The following is a 20,917-nucleotide window of genomic DNA, read 5'->3' as shown; positions in this document are numbered from 1 at the left end:
GGCAAGAAGAGTGCGCTCAGGGATGGTGGTGGTCGTGGTGTTTATAGAAACTCAGTGAAATCTGTCCACGCCAGGTTCTTTAGATAGTCAGTATAGTCAACTCGTGGTTGTAGAGATGCAGGAGCTGGGGAAGCTCCGAGCCTTGGCTGCAGGAAGATCTAGACTCATCACCAGGCTTCCTCTCACCCGTCATCGGTCCTTCTACAGAGCTAATGAGCTAGGTCCGTGTTCTGCCTGCCAGTCTTTCCAGGACCCTGCAGTTTTAGGAATCGGCCCACACGAGCCTCTCAAGTCAGTTCTTACCCTTCCCCTCCTCACCCTCTAGGTTCTTTTTCCTGCTGGCTCCTCTCTACTACTGGGCACCAAACTTACATACCTGTTACCTGCTCCCTCAGCCCTTTGACATGCTTCACCTTTGTCCTTCCAATCCTAATGTCACCTTCCCAGAGGCTTTTCTAAAACTTCATCCTGTGCCGTCCCCACCATCGCATCCTGTGTTCTCTCTTATTCATGATTATAACTGCCTGCTTTCCTTTTCCTTCTCCTCTTGCACAAAATAAGTCACCATAGACCTTGTTTACCCTTAGAAGTCCAGTGCCTCAATAGGAAGGCCTGGAACTTCATAGGATAGGGATCCCCAAAAGTTGAGTTACCTTTTATAAAGTGAAAACAAGCAAGCAAGCAAACAAACAAACGAATGCAATTTGGGACACCAAAGCACGCTGGTATTTGGTGTTGGAGTCAGAACCCCAACACCAAGCTGATTGCTGATTCTGTCATCTCCAGAGTTTCTTGTCTGAAGAAATGGAAGGGAAACCGATAGCATTTTCTGCATCAGGTTGGCATGAGGATGAGGGGAAACTTCTGTAGAAAACTAGTAAGGGAGCTCATACTGAGAGCTGAACATGGTCTCAATATTGCCAGACCACAGGAACCAACACTCCCCAGATCTTGGTTGTTTAAAAAGCGAACGGTTAATTTTTCCACTTACACTCCTTGCCCACCATGAATTGACTGAAGATTCTACTTGTTAATCTTTCATTCAGCAACGGGGCTGACAAAGCAGCTACTGGTTGATGTGTGGCCTGCTGCTCGGCCAGAGGGAAGAATTTGCCTTAACTGAGTATTGATTTGAAAAACTTCAATCCCAAAGTACAAATGCTTTCTCACGTTCAGTTAGCCATAGCCAGTCACATGACCACTAATCTGTAAGGGATGAAGAGTTTTAGCTCCTCAAGTGAGCATCACCACCGTGTCTTTCTGTGAATACTGTGAGGTGAGCTGGCGAAAAGCTCATGGAAGCTGAGTGTGCACAGATACCTGGCCTGGAGTTTTTCCCTTGCTCTTGGGTGTAGCCCACTTCTTCTGCCCTGTGATTGCAGAATGTGTGTGTTGGTGAACCGGTCCTTTCACGCTTCCTTGTTCTGTCCAAGTAGTATCTGAATGGTGCTCTATAGTACTAGATAGCAGGAGCCTCAAGACCAAACATCACATTTATCTTGCTCAACTTTCGTATACCAAACTTCTTACACAGTGGCTGGCATGTTATTTATTGAACCCTTTGTGGATTATCCTGCAAATATCTTTTATGGTACTAGATTTTATCTTTTTCATTTATTGGAAACCCCTAAGAAACAATGTCTTAGGGTTACTATTGCTGTGATGAAACACCATGACGAAAGCAGCTTTGGAGAAATGGGTTTATTTGGCTATACTTTCACAGGACTGTTCATCATTGAAGGAAGTTGGGGCAAGAACCTGGAGGTAGGAGCTGACGCAGAGGCCATGGAGAGGTGCTGCTTACTGAGGATATATTTTGGGCATGGACTGAATTTTTTTCCTCATTATGATCTTCTACACGAAATGAGAAGTCTTTGATATTTCCAGGGCACTTCATAACTGAAAATATCACCTTTCTCAGCTACTAATAGGGGAGATTGCCTCTGCATTTACACTGGAAAGGGTTGGGAGTGCAAGCCTGCTATCTCAAGGTCCAGGGGTGCTACCACAATCCAGATGTGGTAGACACTGCTCACACAAATGAGGGGTGAACTGGTGGAGCAAGGACTAAATTACAGCTTTATGGTCTCTTTGCTGTAGGCCTTAGAATGAAACCCCTGTCTGGATTTTACCATCTCATTCCTTAACACCATTGCTGTTCTGCACAGTTGTGGCATCAGCTAAGAAGGTGCCACTAACAGTACAGAGAAAACAGCAAATCAAATTATCTAATGAATGATCCCACCTGGCAGGAGCCTGATGACAGAGGAACCAGGCAGTGGCTAGCCAGGGATTTGAGGCCATAACCCCAGTTACAGGTTCTACTGTCTTTGATATAGCAGTACTGTCCTCAGGCCAGTGAGAGCAGCCCTGCCATCCCTTCCAGCACAAAGATCAGAGGTCTACTCTTCCCTTGTGCATATAGCTCTTGGTAGTGAGGGAAATTTGCTAGACAACTAAATGCTTTCACCTCTGAGGTCACTGAACAGACGGTATGACTTGCTACAGTTAGGGTCAGAGTTGGCAGATAGGGTCAGAGCAGGCATCATGTGCTGGAGCCTAGTGTATCCCATGAGCTTCTGTGCTCTCCTGTCACTGTCACGACATTCTCAATACTTTTGGACCATGGGGCTCTATTCTTGTTTTGCACTGGAGCCTGCACATTCTGAAGCCAACTCTCATTGCGACCTGCCTTAGACTGAAGATGGGGACACCTTTGAAGAACACGAGAAAAAGTGGATACTTGACCACAGTGATAATAGTTTCGTACAGCTTTTATGAGTGCAGGAGATTGGATGGCGTCAAGAAAAACTGACTCAAAGGGCAAGTTTCAAAGAGATTTGCTGCCACAGCAGCACTGGCAAAGTGCAAGGATTCATCAGACCCCACAGGGAACACCCCTGTAGAGCTCTCAACAAGGAATTAGCTCTCAAATGAGCAGGATGGAGAGATCAGAGGGGTTGCAAATTTCCAGAAGGGGCTCCTGGGGGCTCCGTTTAGTCACACAGCTTTCATGTCATCATCAGGCTGTGAGCCACCAAAATCCACATGAGATGCTCCACTCTCCGGGCCAGTGAAATTCCCGGGAGATACCTCGCTTGTGAACTAAGGAGGTCTAGCTAGAGAAAGGCAGCATTAAAGATGAAATTCTTGTAATTGTTCACCCAGGGGCCATAAGCAGATGAAAAGCCACTGTCAAAAGATCCGAGTCAGAAATAATAAAAACTGAACCATGTTATGCAGGTGATGAAATATGGTACTGATATCAAGAGATGATAAGGCAGTTCATACACAACAGGCTTCCTTTATGCGTGATTTAAATTTATTAGATAGGAGGAATTCTTGTTTTTCTACACGAATGCTTCAATTTCAGCTTTTACTTTAAAAATTCTAAATCTCATCATAAGGAATTTGGATATGGCTTTAGACTTCAGTTTCAAGATGAGTTTCTCCAAATTTTATTGATGACTTCTTAAAACTTCGAGAGGTCTAGAACTGGGGATCAGTAGTAGAAAGCCTATTGCAGGCCCTAGTTTGATCTCTGGCACCACACACACACAAACAAACAAACAAACAAACAAGTGAGGGACACACACACACACACACACACACACACACACACACTCACGTTCGCTGGCCACAGTGGCACGTGTCTGTATGTTTGCAATCTTAGCACTCATGAGGATACGGGGGGATTAGGAATTCAAGGCCAGCCTGGACTACAGGAGACCCTGCCTCAAGTAAACAGCAAAAATGCTAGATATATTATCAAAAGACAGAAAAAAATGAACTATGAGTTTAGGTTTCTATGTACATAGTTCTGTATTTTGTGGTGGTACTATGTGAGCATACACATGTGTGGCCAATTGCTCACTCACAAGTGCATTTGGAATCCAGGGGTTGACATCCAGAGGTCTTTCCTCAGTCATTTTTTCTGTCTTATATTTCTGAGACGGGTCTCCCACTGAGCCAGAAGAGAACTGTTTGGCTAGGTTGGCTGGTGGGTGAGCTCTGGGATCTTCTTGTCTCTAACCCTTGGTGCTGAGTTGAGATACAGTGTATGCCGTTTATGTATCATAACGTTTATGATCTCACAGCTACTTTTTGTGACAAGAGCAGCTCAAATCTACTTGCTTATCAAATTAATTACAATGTAATTTAACTATAGCTTTTATGTTGAACACCAGATCTCTAAATTTGTTCTTTTCCAGATCTGATTATTTATTTGGTTACATTTATCTATTTTCTTCACACTCAGATAATAACTTGTTACCCTTTCATCTCTTCTCTGATTTTTATCCATTTCTTCTATTTCACTACTCCTGTGGGTGATATTTCACAATAGTTTTAGACTTTTCAGGAGTTTTGGACTTTTTCCTCTGTGAGGCTTACTACAGTTGGCATACATTTTACATTTGCATACAGTTAGCATGAATCACCTATGCAGTGTCAAGTGGCAGGGTCTCCTTGCAATACATTGTGTGCTAGCTATTATTCTAATTTTATTTGTGTTGCTGTGACAGAATACCCGACCTTCAGCAGCTTAGAGGAGAAAGGATTTATTTTAGTTCACAATTCCAGATTATATTCCATGAAAGCAGAGATGTCAAGGTGGCAACATTTAAAACGGTTGGTCACATCACATCCATATTTGGAAACAGAGAGAAATGAATGCATACATACTCACTTGAATGCTTGCTTGCTTGCTTGCACTCAGCTTGATTTCTCTTCACTCTCACACAGTTCAGAATCTACTGAACTAAAATATACACTCTCTCCTCTAAGCTGCCTAGTGACTGGTGCCACACATGTTGGGCTGGGTCTTTTCACAATAACTTAATTAAGACAATTCCCCACAGAAATGCCTATAGGCCAACTCAATGCAGACAGTCCGTCACTGAGACTCTCTTTTCAGCTTGTGTCAAGTTGATATATTACAAAGTGGACCACCAAATGTATATGCATTTCTTGATCCTTTCCTCTCCACCCACATTGGTGAAGAACTGTGGCTTCCATATTCTGGCTATTAACAGATGAACAAGGAATAAAAAAAATCTTTATGTGATGGCATTATCATCTCCATTGGTTATATACTCAGAAGAAACACTGCTGAATCATGTAAATTCTACTTTTATTTCTTTAGAAATCACTATACTGTTTTCCATTGTGGCTATGGCAGCCTACATTCCCATCAGCCATAAAGAAGGAGAAACATTTATTATTTGTTGTCCTTTTGCTAATAGTCTTCTTAGGGAGTATGGAGTGGCATTTGGTTTGATGTATGTTTCCCCGTAACCAGCAGTACTGAGTACCTTTTCATGTATCTATCCATGGCCAGTTGTTTATCTTCATTTGAGAAACTTCTGGATCTTTTGCTCATTTTTCAGTTGGTTTATTTGTTTACACTGCTGACTTGTGAGGCCTTTTTATAATCTTAGATATTAACTCTATCTCAGGCATATGTTTTAGAATATTTTTTCCAATTCATAGGATACCCATTTTGAATTCATTTTTGTGCATGATAATCTAGTGTATTCCTATGTTGCTCTAATATAAAAATTAAAAAGATATAGATATACATTCCAGAACATTGTTCTTCTATAAGCATAGGATAACTTGATACACTTCTACAAGATGCTTTCATTGTTTAACATACTACTACAGGTCTAGGAAAAGGGATATAATCCCCCAAATCCTATTAAATAGCCCCATGGTTCCGAAGCATGGGTACATTCCAGTTAATTTAACCACTCTTTTGTTATTGTTTGTTTGTTTTTTGAGACAGTGTCTCTTTACATAGTTTTAGCTGTCATGGAAGGAACTCCCTATGTAAACCAGGCTAGTCTTGAATTTATAGGGTTTAACCTGCCTCTGCCTCCTGAGTGATAAGACTAAAGTACCACCACACCTTAATAAAACTTTTCCTAGCTTTTTTTTTATGTATTTCTATGGGCAGATAACACTTTAATGAACACATGTGATGGCCTATCTTCATTGTCAACCTGATTGCGTTTAGAATCACCTGGGAGACACGTCTCTAGGTACTTCTGTGAGGGTATTTCCAGAGTGGTTTGACATAGGAGGGAAGGTCCCTTGGATGATGTGTGGGTCATCATCCCAAGGGCTGGAGACCAGAATGAATAATGTGGAAAAGAGAGAAAGCCAGAGGAGCACTGCCTTCAGGTCTCTCTGTTTCCTGACTGGACACAGTGTGACCAGCCAGCTCATGTCCCCTTTCCCCATGCTTTCTCTGTCATGAGGTGGACTTTATTCCTTGAACCACAAACCCAAACCTTTCTCCTGGGAAGTCGATTTTTGTCATACACCTATGTGATCTCTGTGATGAAGAAAGTAACCACTCTCGGTAGTCTTCCTACCTCGGTAAACATCACTCTGTATTCTTCCTACCTCAGTAACTACGATTTTAATTTTATACATCTCTAATTTTATGGACTAACTTTTTGGAAGCCGAAATTGTAAGAGGAAACATTTTAATTTTAGTGAGTTTGTCAGATTAATTTCCAAATAATTGCAATAAATTTTTTTTTTTAAATTGCAATAATTCTAATGTCCACTGTTAGGACAAACTTATAACAGCATACCATCTTACCCACCTGTCACTTCCAATCCATCTTCTGAACTTCTTGATACTTGTTGGGTCAACACAGTGAGAGCCATTCCTGATTTGACAGGCACATCCCTGTTTACCCTGAACCTGTGCTTGCTGCATCTGTCCGGGAACAGAGGCTTCCCTTTCCGGGTGAGTCTTACACTTTGACTAGCTTTTATCAGGGCTTCTTTATAGAAGCTGTGTGTGTGTGTGTGTGTGTGTGTGTGTGTGTGTGTGTGTGTGTGAAGGGGTGATACAAGAGCTGCTCTGCTCATCTCATATCACTTTGTTCTTTGTCTTCTGACTATGCTTATTGTCTCTTATGTTGAATTTCAAACATTCATTGCTTAGTCAAATGTTTCTTTGCTTGCCTCTACTTTCTGAATTTCCTGTCTTGCTTGAAAAGTCTTCTCAAAGCACACACACTAATACAAATGCCAGAGGCATTTTCCAGGAAAGTAGCATTCTCTCAGTTTTTTTTCACCTGCCATTCATCTCTCCTTCCCCTGCCGCCCACCTCCCTTCACTTTTTCTCTTGGTTCTGGGGATCAAACCTAGGTTCTTAGTGCTCCATCATTCAGCTGCACCCCACTTCCTATTGCTACATTTTTATCAGTATATATGTAGTTGCCACAAGGCTACTTTTTATATGGATGAAAGGAAAGCTGTCTTCTCTTCCCCATCATTGATAGTCAGTTATTCCAGACATGTTTATTTAAATTAAACATCTTCTCTTTCTGACATGTAGTACTCTATCACATATTCAGTTTCCTGTTTGTGGATTTTCTACTACATTTTACTTACAGTGGCTTTGTATTTTAAAATTTTTTCTAAGCCGGGCATAATAGCACATGCCTTTAATCCCAGCACTTATGAGGCAGAAGCAGGTAGATCTCTGTGAGGTCAAGGCCTGACTAATTTATATAGTGAGCTTCAGAACATCCAGAGCTACATAGTGAGACCCTGTCTCAAAGGAAATGTTGGCTTGTACCCCACTTGCCAAAAGCCTCTTTTATTCTTCCACTTTTTCTTGGAGATTCTTTGACATTTATTCTTTATAGGAAACATGTTTTTAAATTCTCAAGCCAGGGGCTAAGGGACTGCTGATTTGATCTGGCATCTTTTAAAATTACTGCTGTGTAATCTTTTATCAGTGACTTACAATTCTCAGCAAGGCGGGAGAGCAGCCACCATGAGCTGCTAGAGATGGGCAGGTTGTTCCAGTGCTGGGCACAGTGTCAGGTGAAGGGAGCTGCAGGGCAGCAGAGAATCCATTTGTCTCCAAACTATCAGGTGTGACATGCCCAGCTCCAGTCCTTTCATCTCCCAGCAACCCTGTGCCTGAGTCAAAGCTACCTACACACTCCCCCCCCCCCGAGAATAAATCCCATATCCGTCCTTAGCAATGGTTTTTGGTGCTGCTCTTAGTAGACCTCGCTTTGGAAATGTGTGGCCTCTTCTCCCCTTTGCTGGTGAACCCTAGCCAGAGACAACATCACCTGCCAGCTCATTCGGGGTCTCCTCGGTGACTTCCCTCGAGAGTCATTTCTGAAAGGCTGAAATGTGCTTATGTCTGCATCTCCCTAGGAGTCTCCCACCCCACTCAAATCAGGTTCAAGGTCTTCACAGTGCCAGCAAAACTCCACATGACCTGCTTCATGTCACCTCTCTGATCTTTTATTCCCCTACCCACTGTTCATTCATTCAATAAATATTATAGAGTGCCTACTATGTGCCAAGGCCCCATTGAGACACTTGGATAAAAGAATCAACCATTGTTATCCCCCCGCTTGTGTTTTGCACAGGAAAGACAGGAAATATACAATAGACAAATCATTAACAGTGTTGAAATTTGGGGACCACTGCCTCTGGCTGCCTGTGATTCAGAGACTTCTCATACACTAGACTTCAGTGCTGAAACTGGGGAAATCTTAGGCAAGCTGGGATAAGTCAGTCATTCTAGAAAAGGGATAAGTGTCACTGAGAAAGAAAAATGAGAGTAGGGAACAGGACTGTACAGACTATATGCAAATGTGTGTATGTGTTTGTGTGTGCATGTGTGTGTGCATGTGTTTGGGAAAGAGAAAGACATACAGACAGAGCACTTGGATTGGCGAGAGAAGGCTTGTGTCCTGTTCTCTAGGTTGGTGTGTAAATTTCCTTAGCACGTATCTGCCTTAGGGTATTCACATTAGCTGTTCTCTCTGACTGAGCTGCTCTTGCTCCCAGAATGTACATGTTTGATGTCTGCCCTACCTGCAAGTCTCTAGAAATGTCCCTGCTGTAGCTGGGTGTGGTTTGAGTATGACAAGCAGCAGCTGTGTGATGGAATTTAATACTCATTGTGAGGTATTAAGACATTAGACACTTAACTATGGTGCTTAAAAGTGGCAATTCTGGGAGGTGATTAAATTTAGACAAGGTGTTGGGGTGTTGTTATGGCTGTTCTTGGTTGTCAACTCAACTACATCTGGAATTAACTAAGACCGAAGCAGCTAGGTACACCTCTGATGTTTTCTTTTTCCTTGATTAAATAATTTGAAATGGGAAGACCTACCTTTAGTATGGATCTTTTGAGTTAGGAAAAGTCACCTTTAATCATGACACACCTTCTACTGGCAGCCTATATGAAGGACATGGAAAGAGGAAACTCTCTTTGTCTGCTTGCCTCTCACTCTTGTTAGCAAGGGCATCCTTTGAACCTACTTCTTCAGGATTCTAGTGTGTGATCTGGACCAGCTAAGGCATGCAGCCTGAAAACCTACTGGATTCTTTTCATTTGTAGACAGCCATTGTTGGACTAGATGGATGACAGCCCATAAGTCATTCTAATGAGTCTCCTTTATATATATATGTATATACACACACATACATACATACACACACATATGTTCTATTAGCTATGTTTTTCTAGAACAGCAGTTACCAATCTGTGGGTTGCAACCCTTTTGGGGAGTTCAACAACCCTTTCACAGGATTGTTTCACAGATATCCTGCATATCACGTCATGATTCATAATAGGAGCAAAATTACAATTATGAAATAGCAACAAAATAATTGTATGGTTGGGGGTCCTCATAACATGGGGAACTATATTAAAGACTTGCAGCATTAGGGAGGTAGAGCACCACTGTTCTAAAGGACCCTAACTAATATAGGTGTGTCCACCATGACTGCATCCTGATGGCTTCATAAGGGGGAGAGAAATCAAAATGTGAGCCCTCTCAAGATTCCTGTATCTGTAGCATTACTGTCGTAGACTCCATTTCTTTTCTGCTTTAAGTTCAATGCTCTTCCATTGTCTTCATTTACATAGCTAATAGTTCATCAATTTTGTTAAGAGAAGGAACTGTTGGTTTTATTACTTTTTCTGTCTTTTTTTTTTGTGTGTGTGTGGTTTCAATTTATGATCAAGTCTTCTATTGTCTTTGGTTAAGTCTGTCCTCTTCCTAGCTTTGTGAGTTGTTCAGTTTTGATTTTCCTTTGAATGCTAGCATTTCTTTCTACATTCTTTCTTAATACTGCATTTGGCACAATCTATAATTTGGGTATGTTCATCTTTGTTCTCATCTGCTTTCAGATTAGTATTCCAGTTCTCTTATGATTCGCTTTTTTGACCTATCGCTAGGCCACCGAGCCAATCTAGGTGTCTGGTAGAGAAACGGATTAGGGAAATGTGGTACATGCACACAGTAAGGGTCTTTTCTGTCACAAGGAGAATGAACTGACATCATTTACAGGAAAATTGATTCAACTGGGGACAACTGTATTAAGCAAAGCAAGCCAGTCTCAGAAAGACAAAAGCCATTAAGTTCCCTCTTACTTGTGAATGATAACATAAAAATCACCTTTATATATATATATATATATATTAATGAAAGTGGGAAAGAAACTGTCTAGATGGAGGGTGCTAACTGGAGGCAGCAGGGTGGAAAGGGGAGAATGGAGGAACAGGGTTGGGGTGGTATGTGCTCAGTACACAATACCTGTAAGAAAATAAAAACAAATAAATTTAAAATGATCTAAACTTACTAAGAAAAAAAAAAAAAAGCAAGTTGTCTGTGGAGTCCCTTGTTTTTTTTTTTTTTTTTTTTTTTTTTCTCTTTTGTCATAGATTCCTAGATGGGAATTCCACATGATTTAAATCTTAACTTTGTTTAAAATTGTCTTGTGGCCTCATGTGTGATCCAGCCTAGAGGACGCTTCACATTCTCTTGAAGGGAGAGCACATGCTTTGCAGCTGTTAGATGGCTTGTTCTTATGTGCCCGGGGGAAGCTTGAGGTTTGGAGTTCAGTGGGGGGTGCTTCACTGAGGCAGGTTGTCGTGTTGGGTAAGAGATTAGTAGAAGAGTTATGAATGCAATAGACAGACAGATGGTAGCCCATGGGCCCTGAGCAGGTTCAGGCCCATGAGGCAGTGAGGCAGGGGATGGGGAGTGGGGAGGGTGGGGTTTTTTCTTATAGGTCTCTGGGGAAGGTTTTATGCCAGGTGGTTGATGGATAGTCCAGGCTGTCCCTGACTCCTGGAGACAATGGAGGGGCTCTTGTTTACTTATTTGCTCATCCAGTTATGATTATTACTACACTCATAAAAAGAGTTACAACCCACTTTCTTTTTCTCTTTGGTATTGTTTCTTTAATTGATAGGATCTTCTTGGTCTAGAGTACAGCTTTTTTGTGGCAAAGCTTCTATTTTTTTATTCCTCTTTAAGTGTCTACATTTCTTTTTCTATTTGTTCTGTGGGTGAAGCTACAGCTTCCCACTTCATTCACTTAACTGAGTTTTTGATACTCCTGTCTTATGTCATCAGCGTCTACGGGCTCTGTTGTGTTGTTTATTCTCTTGTTCTGTTAGTAGTTTGTGTGTTTGGTTGCTTATTTGTTTTGAAAGGACTGTCAACATTTAGGGTAATAAAACTCTACTGGCCTCATTATTTTAAAATTTATTTAATTCTGTCCCTTACTATTTTTATCCTTTCGGCTTACTTTATGCTTTCTTCCTAGTTTGTGGTAGAAGGTATAATGCTTAATGGTGGGGTGCTCTTTGCTAATGTGTGCGGTTAAAGCTATAAATTCTTTTCTTTTCATTTTTTTAAATATGGAATTCTTCACAAATTTTCATATCATCCTTGCTCAGGGTCCATGCTAATCTTCTCTGTGTCATTCTAATTTTGGCCTGTGTACTCCCAAAGAGAACACAGCTACAAATTCTTACATTAAATCTTGTGTAAAAGGTTGTCACATCCTTAAACTTTGGAGTGCAACATTTGCTATGGTTTGACATATTTTTAATGTTCTTTTTTATTTCCCTTTGCCTATGAATAATGAAGAAACGTATTGCTTTATTTATAAACAGTTTAATTTTCCACATACATTGTTACTGGCTTCTAATTTAGTTTTTTTCCCCCCAGAGAAAATAATTTTTGGGTTTTCTTTTGAAGTATTTTAAAATGTACTGAGGTTGTTTTAGGTCTCAGGAAATGATCCTGTGGGTGACTGGTCTGTGTGGACTAGGGAAATATATGTACTCTGTACCTGTCTCCTGAATGAGTTGGAAAATGACAACATCCTCACTGGTTGATAGTAGTTGATAGACCTCACATGTGCCTGAGGGGAGAGCACATGCTTTGCAGCTGTTAGATGGCATGTTCTTATGTGCCTGGGGGAAGTGCTCAGGTTTGGAGTTCAATGGTGTGTGTGTGTGTGTGTGTGTGTGTGTGTGTGTGTGCTGCACTGAGGCAGGTTGTCATGTTGGGTAAGAGATTAGTAGAAGAGTTACTAATGCGATAGACAGACAGATGGTAGCCCATGGGCTCTGAGCAGAGTTCAGGCCCATGAGGCAGTGGGGCTTGCAGGGCAGGGTATGTGTATGTGTATGTGTGTCTGCCTTTACTCATTTTCTCACCTAATTATCTTCTGTATTAAGATTTCCAACTCTCTTTGATCCACTTGGACTTTAGTTTTGTGCAGGGTGATAAGTATGGATCTATTTGCATTTTTCTACATGTAGACATACAGTTAGACCAGCACCATTTTTTGAAGATGCTGTCTTTTTTTTCTATTGTATGGTTGGCTACTTTGTCAAAAATCGAGTATTCATAGGTGTGTGGGTTTATTTCTGTGTCTTCTACTTGATTCCATTGATTCACCATTTTCTTTCTATGCCAGTACCATGCAGTTTTTATTACTATTGCTCTGTAGTACAGCTTGAGATCAGGGATGGAGATACCTTCAGATGATCTGTTGTTGTACAGGATCGTTTTGGCAATTCTGGGTTTTTTGTTTTTCCATATGAAGTTGAGAATTTTTCTTCCAAGTTATCTTAATAATTGTGTTGTTATTTTGATGGGAATTGCATTGAATCAATAGATTGCTTTTGGCAGGATGGCCCTTTTTATTATGTTAATCCTACTGATCCATGAGCATGGGAGATCTTTCCATCTTTTGATATCTTCTTCAATTTCTTTCTTCAGAGATTTGAAATTTTTTTTCAAACAGGTCTTTCACTTGCTTGATTAGAGTCAAATCAAGGTGCTTTATGTTGTTTGTGGCTATTGTAAAGGGTGTAGTTTTCCTAACATAAGACCAGACTCACTAAATCTGTTAGAAGAAAAAATGGGGAAGAGCCTTGAAGTCATTGGCACAGGAGACAACTTCCTGAATAGCACAGGCTCTAAGATCAACAATCAATAAATGGAACATTATGAAACTGAAACGCTTCTGTAAAGCAAAAGACACTGTCTTCAAAACAAAACGACAGCCTACAGACTGGGAAAAGATCTTCACCAACCCTGTATCTGACAGAGGGCTAATATCCAGAATATATAAAGAACTAAAGAAGTTAAAAAACAACAAATCAAGTAATCCAATTAAAAATGGAGTACAGAGCTAAATAGAGAATTCTCTATAGAGGAATATCAAATGGTAGAGAAACACTTAAAGAAATGCTCAACATCCTTAGTCATCAGGAAAATGCAATTCAAAATGACCCTGAGATTTCACTTTACACCCATCAGAATGGCTAAGATCAAAAACTCAAGTAACAATACATGCTGGAGAAGATGTGGAGAAAGGGGAACCCTCCTCCATTGCAGGTGGGAATGTAAATTTGTACAACCACATGGAAATCAATCTGGTGCTTTCTCATACAATTAGGAATAGCGCTATCTCAAGATCTAGCTATACTACTCCTAGGCATATATCCAAAATATGCTCAAGTACACAACAAGGACATTTGCTTAACCATGTTTGTAGCAGCTTTATTCGTAATAGCCAAAACCTGGAAACAACCCAGATGTCCCTCAACTGAGAAATGGATACAGAAAATGTGGTACATTTACACAATGGAATACTACTCACAATGGAATTAAAAACAAGGAAATCATGAAATTTGCAGGCAAAAGGTGGGAACTAGAAACGGTCATCCTAAGTGAGGTACCCCAGAAGCAGAAAGACGCACATAGTACATACTCACTTATAAGTGGATATTAGAGATATAATGTAGGATAAACATACTAAAATCTGTACACCTAAAGAAGCTAAGCAAAAACGAAGACCCTGGGTAAGATGATCAATTCTCACTCAGAAAGACAAATGGGACAGACATCAGAAGAAGAATTAAACAGGAAACAGGACAAGAGCCTCTGAAACAGGAAAAAGGGCCTCTGAAAGACTCTGCCCAGCAGGGTATCAAAGCAGATGCTGAGGCTCATAACCAAACTTTGGGCAGAGTGCAAGGAATCTTATGAAAGAAGGGGGTGATGGAAAGACCTGAAAGGGACAGGAGCTCCACAAGGAGAGCAACAGAACCAAAAATTCTGGGCACAGGGGTCTCTTCTGAGATTGATACTCCAATCAAGGACCATGCATGGAGATAACCTAAAACCCCTGCACAGATGTAGCCCATGGCAGCTCAGTATCCAAGTGGGTTTCCTAGTAAGAGAAACAGGGACTGTCTTTGACGTGAACTCAGTGGCTGGTTCTTTGATCACCACCCCCAGAGGAGAAGTTGCCTTACAAGGCCACAGAGGAAGACAATGCAGCCAGTCCTGATGAGACCTGATAGGCTAGGGTCAGATGGAAGGGGAGGAGGACCTTTTCTATCAATGGACTTGGAGAGGGGCATGGGAGGAGATGAGGGAGGAAGGTTGGATTGGGAGGGAATGAAGGATTAGGCTACAGCTGGAATACAAAGTGAATAAACTGTAATTAATATAAAAAAAGATTTCCAACTCTCATTAGATTTTGCCTTTTTTTTCCTTTCAGTGTTGTCAGGCTTTCATTCTAAATATCTGTTGACTTTCGCAGCATTCTGACTTTCGGTGGAATGTCTTCCTTCTCTGGGGATATTCAGTATAGTTCTCTATGTCTTCTTCTCCACCATCTTGGATCTCTCTTAATTTTTTTTTTTTTCTGATTTGTAGTGTTCCTTTCATGGTGGCAGTTTTCTCCCAAGTGTGTGGCCCTTCATATTTAAAGAACAAAGCACAGGAAAGTAGATGGAGGCATGTGTGTTTGGGTGGGGTTGCTCTGGAGCCTAGGGAGAGGGATCTGGTTCTGCTACCATGACCAGCTGTGTGAGGACTTGCAGCAGAATTGTATTCTCTTGGGTCATGGTTGGAATTCTTTTAGTCTTCCTGGTTGCCCAATGTTTATTAGGGGTTAGGGTCACAGACACAGAGAAGAGAACTTTTACTGACTCCTACTATCCCTCACAGCAATCACCCCACAGTTGGGGCCGAATATTATAGGCCTAATTTCAAGCATACCCTGAAAGTGTTTTCTTTCAGTGGCTACCACAGCTAGGCTGGTTGAGTTAACCTCTGACCCTGGTTAACAAAGTATTGGTCATATTGGCTGTTAGGACTGTAGATAAAAATCGTTTTACCCTTACCCTTTCACCTGAATTTAATGGCAAGTCATTATGTCCCCCGAGTCTTTCCAGATTTTTATTTTGAAAGTCAGCTCATGTTTTTCTTGCATTTACTCTTTATTGATCAGGGCTTCTCAACCTGTGGGTCGCTATCCCTCAGAGGGCCTAATGACTCTTTTACAGGGTTCGAGTAGTCTGCATATCAGATATGTACATTATGATTCCTAACAGTAGCAAAATTACAGTTATGAAGTAGCAATGAAATAATTTTATGGTTGGAGGTCACCAAATGTGAAAAACTGTATTAAAGGGTCACAGCATTAGGAAGGCTGAGAACCAACGGGTGAGGCTAACGCTGACAACTCCATCCACCCAGTTCTGATAACCTCACACCCAGCAAGGCTGCATGGCTTAACTTCCAGGCTTGGAGTGTTTTTTTTTTTTTTTTTTTCTCTGAGTTGTTTGTGCCCTTTGTATACCCATGTCATGTTGTTTAATTGCCTTTTGGCTTTGCCTGACTTTTGCAAACATTTGCAATTTTGATGTAATGAAGCTATCAATCTTTCCGTTTATGATTTATGTTTTCATCTGGCTTAAGAGCACCTTCTCTATCCCAAAGTCATAAAAATTATTAGATGAGAATACAGGACTCAATTCTGACTTTGCTTGCAGCTATTTGATTTATATAGAACATATTTTTGTTATGACTTGAAGGAGAGACATAATTACAGTTTTTTTTTGTTAAATTCTGGTCAGAGAGCCGGGTTCTCTAGAACTCACTTGTCCATTCCCTGAAGATGCTGCCTCTGTTGTCTTCATCTAACCTACCCCACTCTCCAACATGTGGTCATTGCTTGACTGCCCAAAGCCTAGACTAGTTTCCTTAGGATGTAAGGTCCCCACATGGACTAAGTACTTTCTCAATTCTAGGGGTACCCTTCAAGTCCCTGCCTGAACAGCTCTGCAAACCCTTCCCTGGCCACACGTCCCCATGAGTCTGTGCCCTCCAACTAGTGCAGGGACAGACAAGGAAGGGACTTACAGATCTATTTTTCTGTCTTGCATGAATTTGCTGGTTTGAACACTTCTTTTTAAAAGATTGCTTTGTGGAAGTATAGCTGATATGGGGGAAGAGGAGCAAACAAACAAGGGCACATTTGATGTGCATGTCTGAATTTACTTGACGACAGCCATGCATTTCTGCAACCATGACCACACTCAAGGTCATAAGCATATCAATGCCTCCTTCCTTTCGCGGTAGGACTATTTAGCGCAAGACCCATTCATTCTTAATCTGATTCCAGGTGTGCAACACAGTACTGTTGGCTGCAGGGATGGTGTCATACAGGACATCTCTGCAGTTATTCATCACCGCAACTCAAGGTTTGTACGCAGTACTGTGTAGATTGTCCACCCATTTCAAACCTTGCTGTCGCCTACAGCCAAGCTTCTCTATTGCTACAGCAGAGCACTTCCTTGCGAGGACTGAGGACACCTCCTTCTGATGTATGTTTTTATACGGTAATGAACGTTTAGTCTGATTTTTAAAAATATGGCTGTTGTGGAAAATTCTACAACCCAGAAATGTAGACAGCTCTTCAAGGTCCCCCCTTCAATACTCCCAGATAGGCAGTCAGGAGCTGGCCTGCTAAATCCAATACTATGTTTTTTTTAGTTTTTGAGGAGACTCTACTGTGATAGTGATTGTACCATTTGATCTGCCTGTCAGCAGGTCAAGTTCCCAGCTTACCTCTCCTTGTGTTTTTATCTTTTCCTTTTTTTGCAGGGGGTGGTGGTGGTGGTGGTGGTGTAATTTGACAATTTACCTGGCTCTGAGCTGTGAGTCACATGGCTTGTGTCTTTCTCATCTTTATTCTTAGAATCTAACATGGTACTCACATGCCAATAATTGTTCTAGAAATATTTTTTAACTTTGCCCTAAGTATGATTTCCAAAGTGCTTTAGGGGCAGTAACCCATGAAACAAACAAACAAACAAACAAACAAACAAACAAAAATAAATTATGCTTTGAATTCCACTCTTCAATGCTCAGTTTTATAAAATGTAAAAACATCGAATTAAATATATGCTTTCCTTTAAGTTAGCAAACTGTAAACTTCAAATATTAAAATGCAGATGTGCTTAGCTGGAACACACATTACAAAGGCTAAAACAATACATGTATGAGCATAATGTAAATAATATATAGTACAGGCTATCGTTACAAACTGTCTGTGTTCACATACATGATAGTAACTGTATCTGACAATGAGTTAAGTTTGACTTTTTCATTGTAATTAGAATGGACTGAATTTCTTATAGATATGATGTAGTTAATCAGTCGCTTTCTTCTTCCCCAACCCCAACCTTTCTCTCCTGGAAGAAAAGTCTCCTCTCAACTATGTTCGTGAACTATTTTCTGGTTTCAGGACTTTTTGATGGCATGTTAAAGGAGTTTTCTTAAAATATATAACATTATCCTCACCCCAAAGATCTCAATGATATATTAACATAGAGATTCAAAAGAATAATGGGAAACCAACTTGGATTATCTATTTGTTTGGGCACTTACTTGCCTGCCTCACTCACGCCAATGTTTCCAACATCTACAGAAGCCTAGTAACTAAGGCACACACAGCATGCAGCAAGGGCTATGACAATGTGCATAATATCTGGACGAGACACAGATTCAGCCTCTGTACGGAAATGTGGTCCAAAAAAATGTCTGGAGTACACAGATGCCATAATCAGATGAAGCTGAAATTCCACTGTCCTACTGAGGCTGGGCGTCAAGTGACATTTTAAAAATGGAAAACGAGATCATAGTTGGAAAGATCAAAACACTCTAGCAACAACCAACCAATCACTGAATTTTCAGCTAGGGATCTAATAAAACCAGTAAGCTGATAACAGAAGAACTAGACTTCCATCCCCTGACTTAGTCCCAAATATATCATAAGATCTAGCCAAAGTGTTAAAAGTATCTATTGTAAGAAGGAGATACATTCAGTTTTTCATATGCTATTCTTCAGTCATCTAGTGTAAGCAAAGTACCCCTATTGTAACAGAACCTGAAGAGTAATAAACACAGTGATGCTGACCAGCACTTCAGTAAAAAAAAAAGTCCCTGGCGAGTACTTTCTGTGTCTGCTCCTGAACTCAAGGCTCAGATCTGCAAGTGAGTTGGCATGGAGAGGCACCAGATTCTGGCCTTATCTGCTCAGCATGAGGCTCTAGTCTACGGGCATACTCTGGTCTGGATCTTACTACAGAATGGATGCGACTCTCCAGAGATGTGGCTCAGGCTTACATGGTTTCTGCTGTCCCTTTCTCTCTTCTCACAGGTGGTAGCATATTCCCATCGCCTCTGCTCGTTCCCTTTTGTCTAGCTTTAGGTGGTGCTTTGCCATCAGCTCCTGTCTTTGTGATGTATTTCCTTCCCCTTGGCCTTGTAAAAAAGCACACCAAGTAGTTGTCCGTGGGTAGATACCAAGAGCCCTTCCCAGAGAGCACTTTGCCATTTTACAGAAAGAGATAATCCTGGGAATTGCTTGATTTGTTTTCATTTGATTCTCTTTCTTTCTTTCTCTCTCTCTTTCTCTGTCTCTCTCTGTGTTTCTGTGTCTCTGTGTCTGTCTGTCTCTGTTTCTCTTTCTCTCTCAGCATGGGCTTATATAGTCCAGGCTGGCCTTGCTATATAACCAAGGATGACCTTGAGAGGCTGATTCTCCTGCCTCTACCTCCCATGTGCTGAGATTATAGGTGTGTATCACCACGTATAATTTATAGGTTTTATACGGGGCTGGGGATGTAACCTAGGACTAGGTATTCATTCTACCAACTTAACTACATTTCTTGTCCTCTTATTGGTTTTATTTCTTCATAGAAACTCAAATTGCATAAATGCTCCATGAATTTTATATGCGGTATTTGGTAATAATTGAAGTCATGTCATACGGTATAACTATTTATTTCAATGGCACCTCATTTTGGTAAATTTACTGCACTATAAGAACTTAAATGTGGATAAATACACATTTTTAAAGCCTCTTCCCCATTCAACCTTTCTCTCCTACCTTCCTCCCTCCCCTCCCTAGATCAATTTAAACATCCTAGAGTGGAGAATGTATCTGGGATGATGCAGTGACATAGAGCAGGCAAAATGGGTTGCAGTCTGGGCTTGTTTCTTATACTAAATGAGATCAATAACTTTTTGAATGTCTACTGCCTTGTCTGTGTTATGAAGTAGAAATATATGCAGACCCTCTTTGCCCGAGAAGAAATAATATCATGATGTTCCATGCCACTGTAAGCATCACTACTCATTTGGGGACAGCTTTTCTCCTCCCTTGAATGGCAATATATCATTAAAATATTCAAAACATTTTCCTTGTTACTCAAATGAGCGGTTGTTTTACGGTTAGGATGAGTCAGGATTCTCCGTGTTCCTGCTAGTTCCACTGAAGTCACTGTTCACAGATCAGGCCAAAGTCTAGGCCTGTGGCCACTTCATGTCACAGCCCATCTGTTTCTGTTCTCTGTCTTCAAGCTGGTATTCATAACGGCTCTTGTTCCTCACACCACACCTCATTTCTGTAATTGAATTTCTAGGATCACAGATAAATAGAGCTAACATTCACCATCATCTTCAGCATATAGGACCATACGAAAATTAGCATCCTAGGCCAAGAGGTTATGAACAGCAGTATAGGGATCTCACATCTGTTGAAAACGCTGAAGTTTTTAGATCTTGTCACATTAGCTACTTGTCGCTAATGTAGGACAGCCACAGCTGTAGTTTTTGTTTAGAAAATACTTCTTAAAACCTAGATTTGATTTTGGAAGGTTACAAATATTTTTTTCTATGACTTAGGCTTTCTAGTCATAATTGAGCTCTCGTGTTCTGTTACAGAGTATTTTCCTTTTTTTTACAGAGTCAAAAAAAAGTCATCCATTGAAGACAAAGAAAATAATAACTTGAGATAAGCGAAACCCAGATGAAGGAAGCACTGAGTCCACTGAGCTGAGGATGAGCCAGGCTGCTGATGTGGAAACATCTGGATGGGCTACTTACTCGTACTGAGTCCGGAAGCGCCTGGTGAGAGGCAGTGTCTGGGTGAGGTAGCACTGTCTCCTCTGCACACCTGCCTTGTCTTTCCCATCTATCAGTGTAATGGGAAAATACTTGTAGTGTTCAATGATGTCTTCCACAGAATCAAACATCTGAAACACAGGAAAAGGAGTGAATGCTTTTGAACACATCTGGCGCCGTAAGGTATGGCTAAGCTGCTCTATGTTACTCAGGGACCATGGACCACTTTCGTAACTTAGACAATGTAGACAGATGTGCTTGAAGGTGATACTGATGTTGCTGTCTTGAGATTGAGTCTTGTCCTGTGGCTCAGCCTGGCCTGCTACCTTCTCTGTAGCCCAGA

The 20,917-nt window shown here is 41.0% G+C and overlaps 1 protein-coding gene and 1 non-coding gene across 3 annotated transcripts in view; both read right to left on the bottom strand.

The window, feature by feature from the left end:
• Positions 1-11,702: 11,702 nt before the first annotated feature.
• Positions 11,703-11,807, bottom strand: LOC132646953 (U6 spliceosomal RNA). The gene has a single exon (XR_009585275.1). It is a non-coding gene; the product is annotated as a U6 spliceosomal RNA (small nuclear RNA).
• A 5,708-nt stretch (positions 11,808-17,515) lies between these two features.
• Positions 17,516-20,917, bottom strand: part of Clnk (cytokine dependent hematopoietic cell linker) — a 169,791-nt gene continuing 166,389 nt past the window's right edge. For both annotated transcript variants that reach the window (XM_060365389.1, XM_060365390.1), the window contains one exon: positions 17,516-20,705. In XM_060365389.1, the coding sequence (XP_060221372.1) occupies positions 20,553-20,705 (153 nt within the window). In that variant the 3' untranslated portion in view covers positions 17,516-20,552. The remainder of the gene's footprint in view (positions 20,706-20,917) is intronic.

Source organism: Meriones unguiculatus, chromosome 12, assembly GCF_030254825.1.
Source record: "Meriones unguiculatus strain TT.TT164.6M chromosome 12, Bangor_MerUng_6.1, whole genome shotgun sequence".
In the NCBI taxonomy this organism is placed as follows: domain Eukaryota; kingdom Metazoa; phylum Chordata; class Mammalia; order Rodentia; family Muridae; genus Meriones; species Meriones unguiculatus.
Note: the sequence above shows the minus strand (reverse complement) of the source record. Positions and strands in the feature narration are given on the sequence as shown.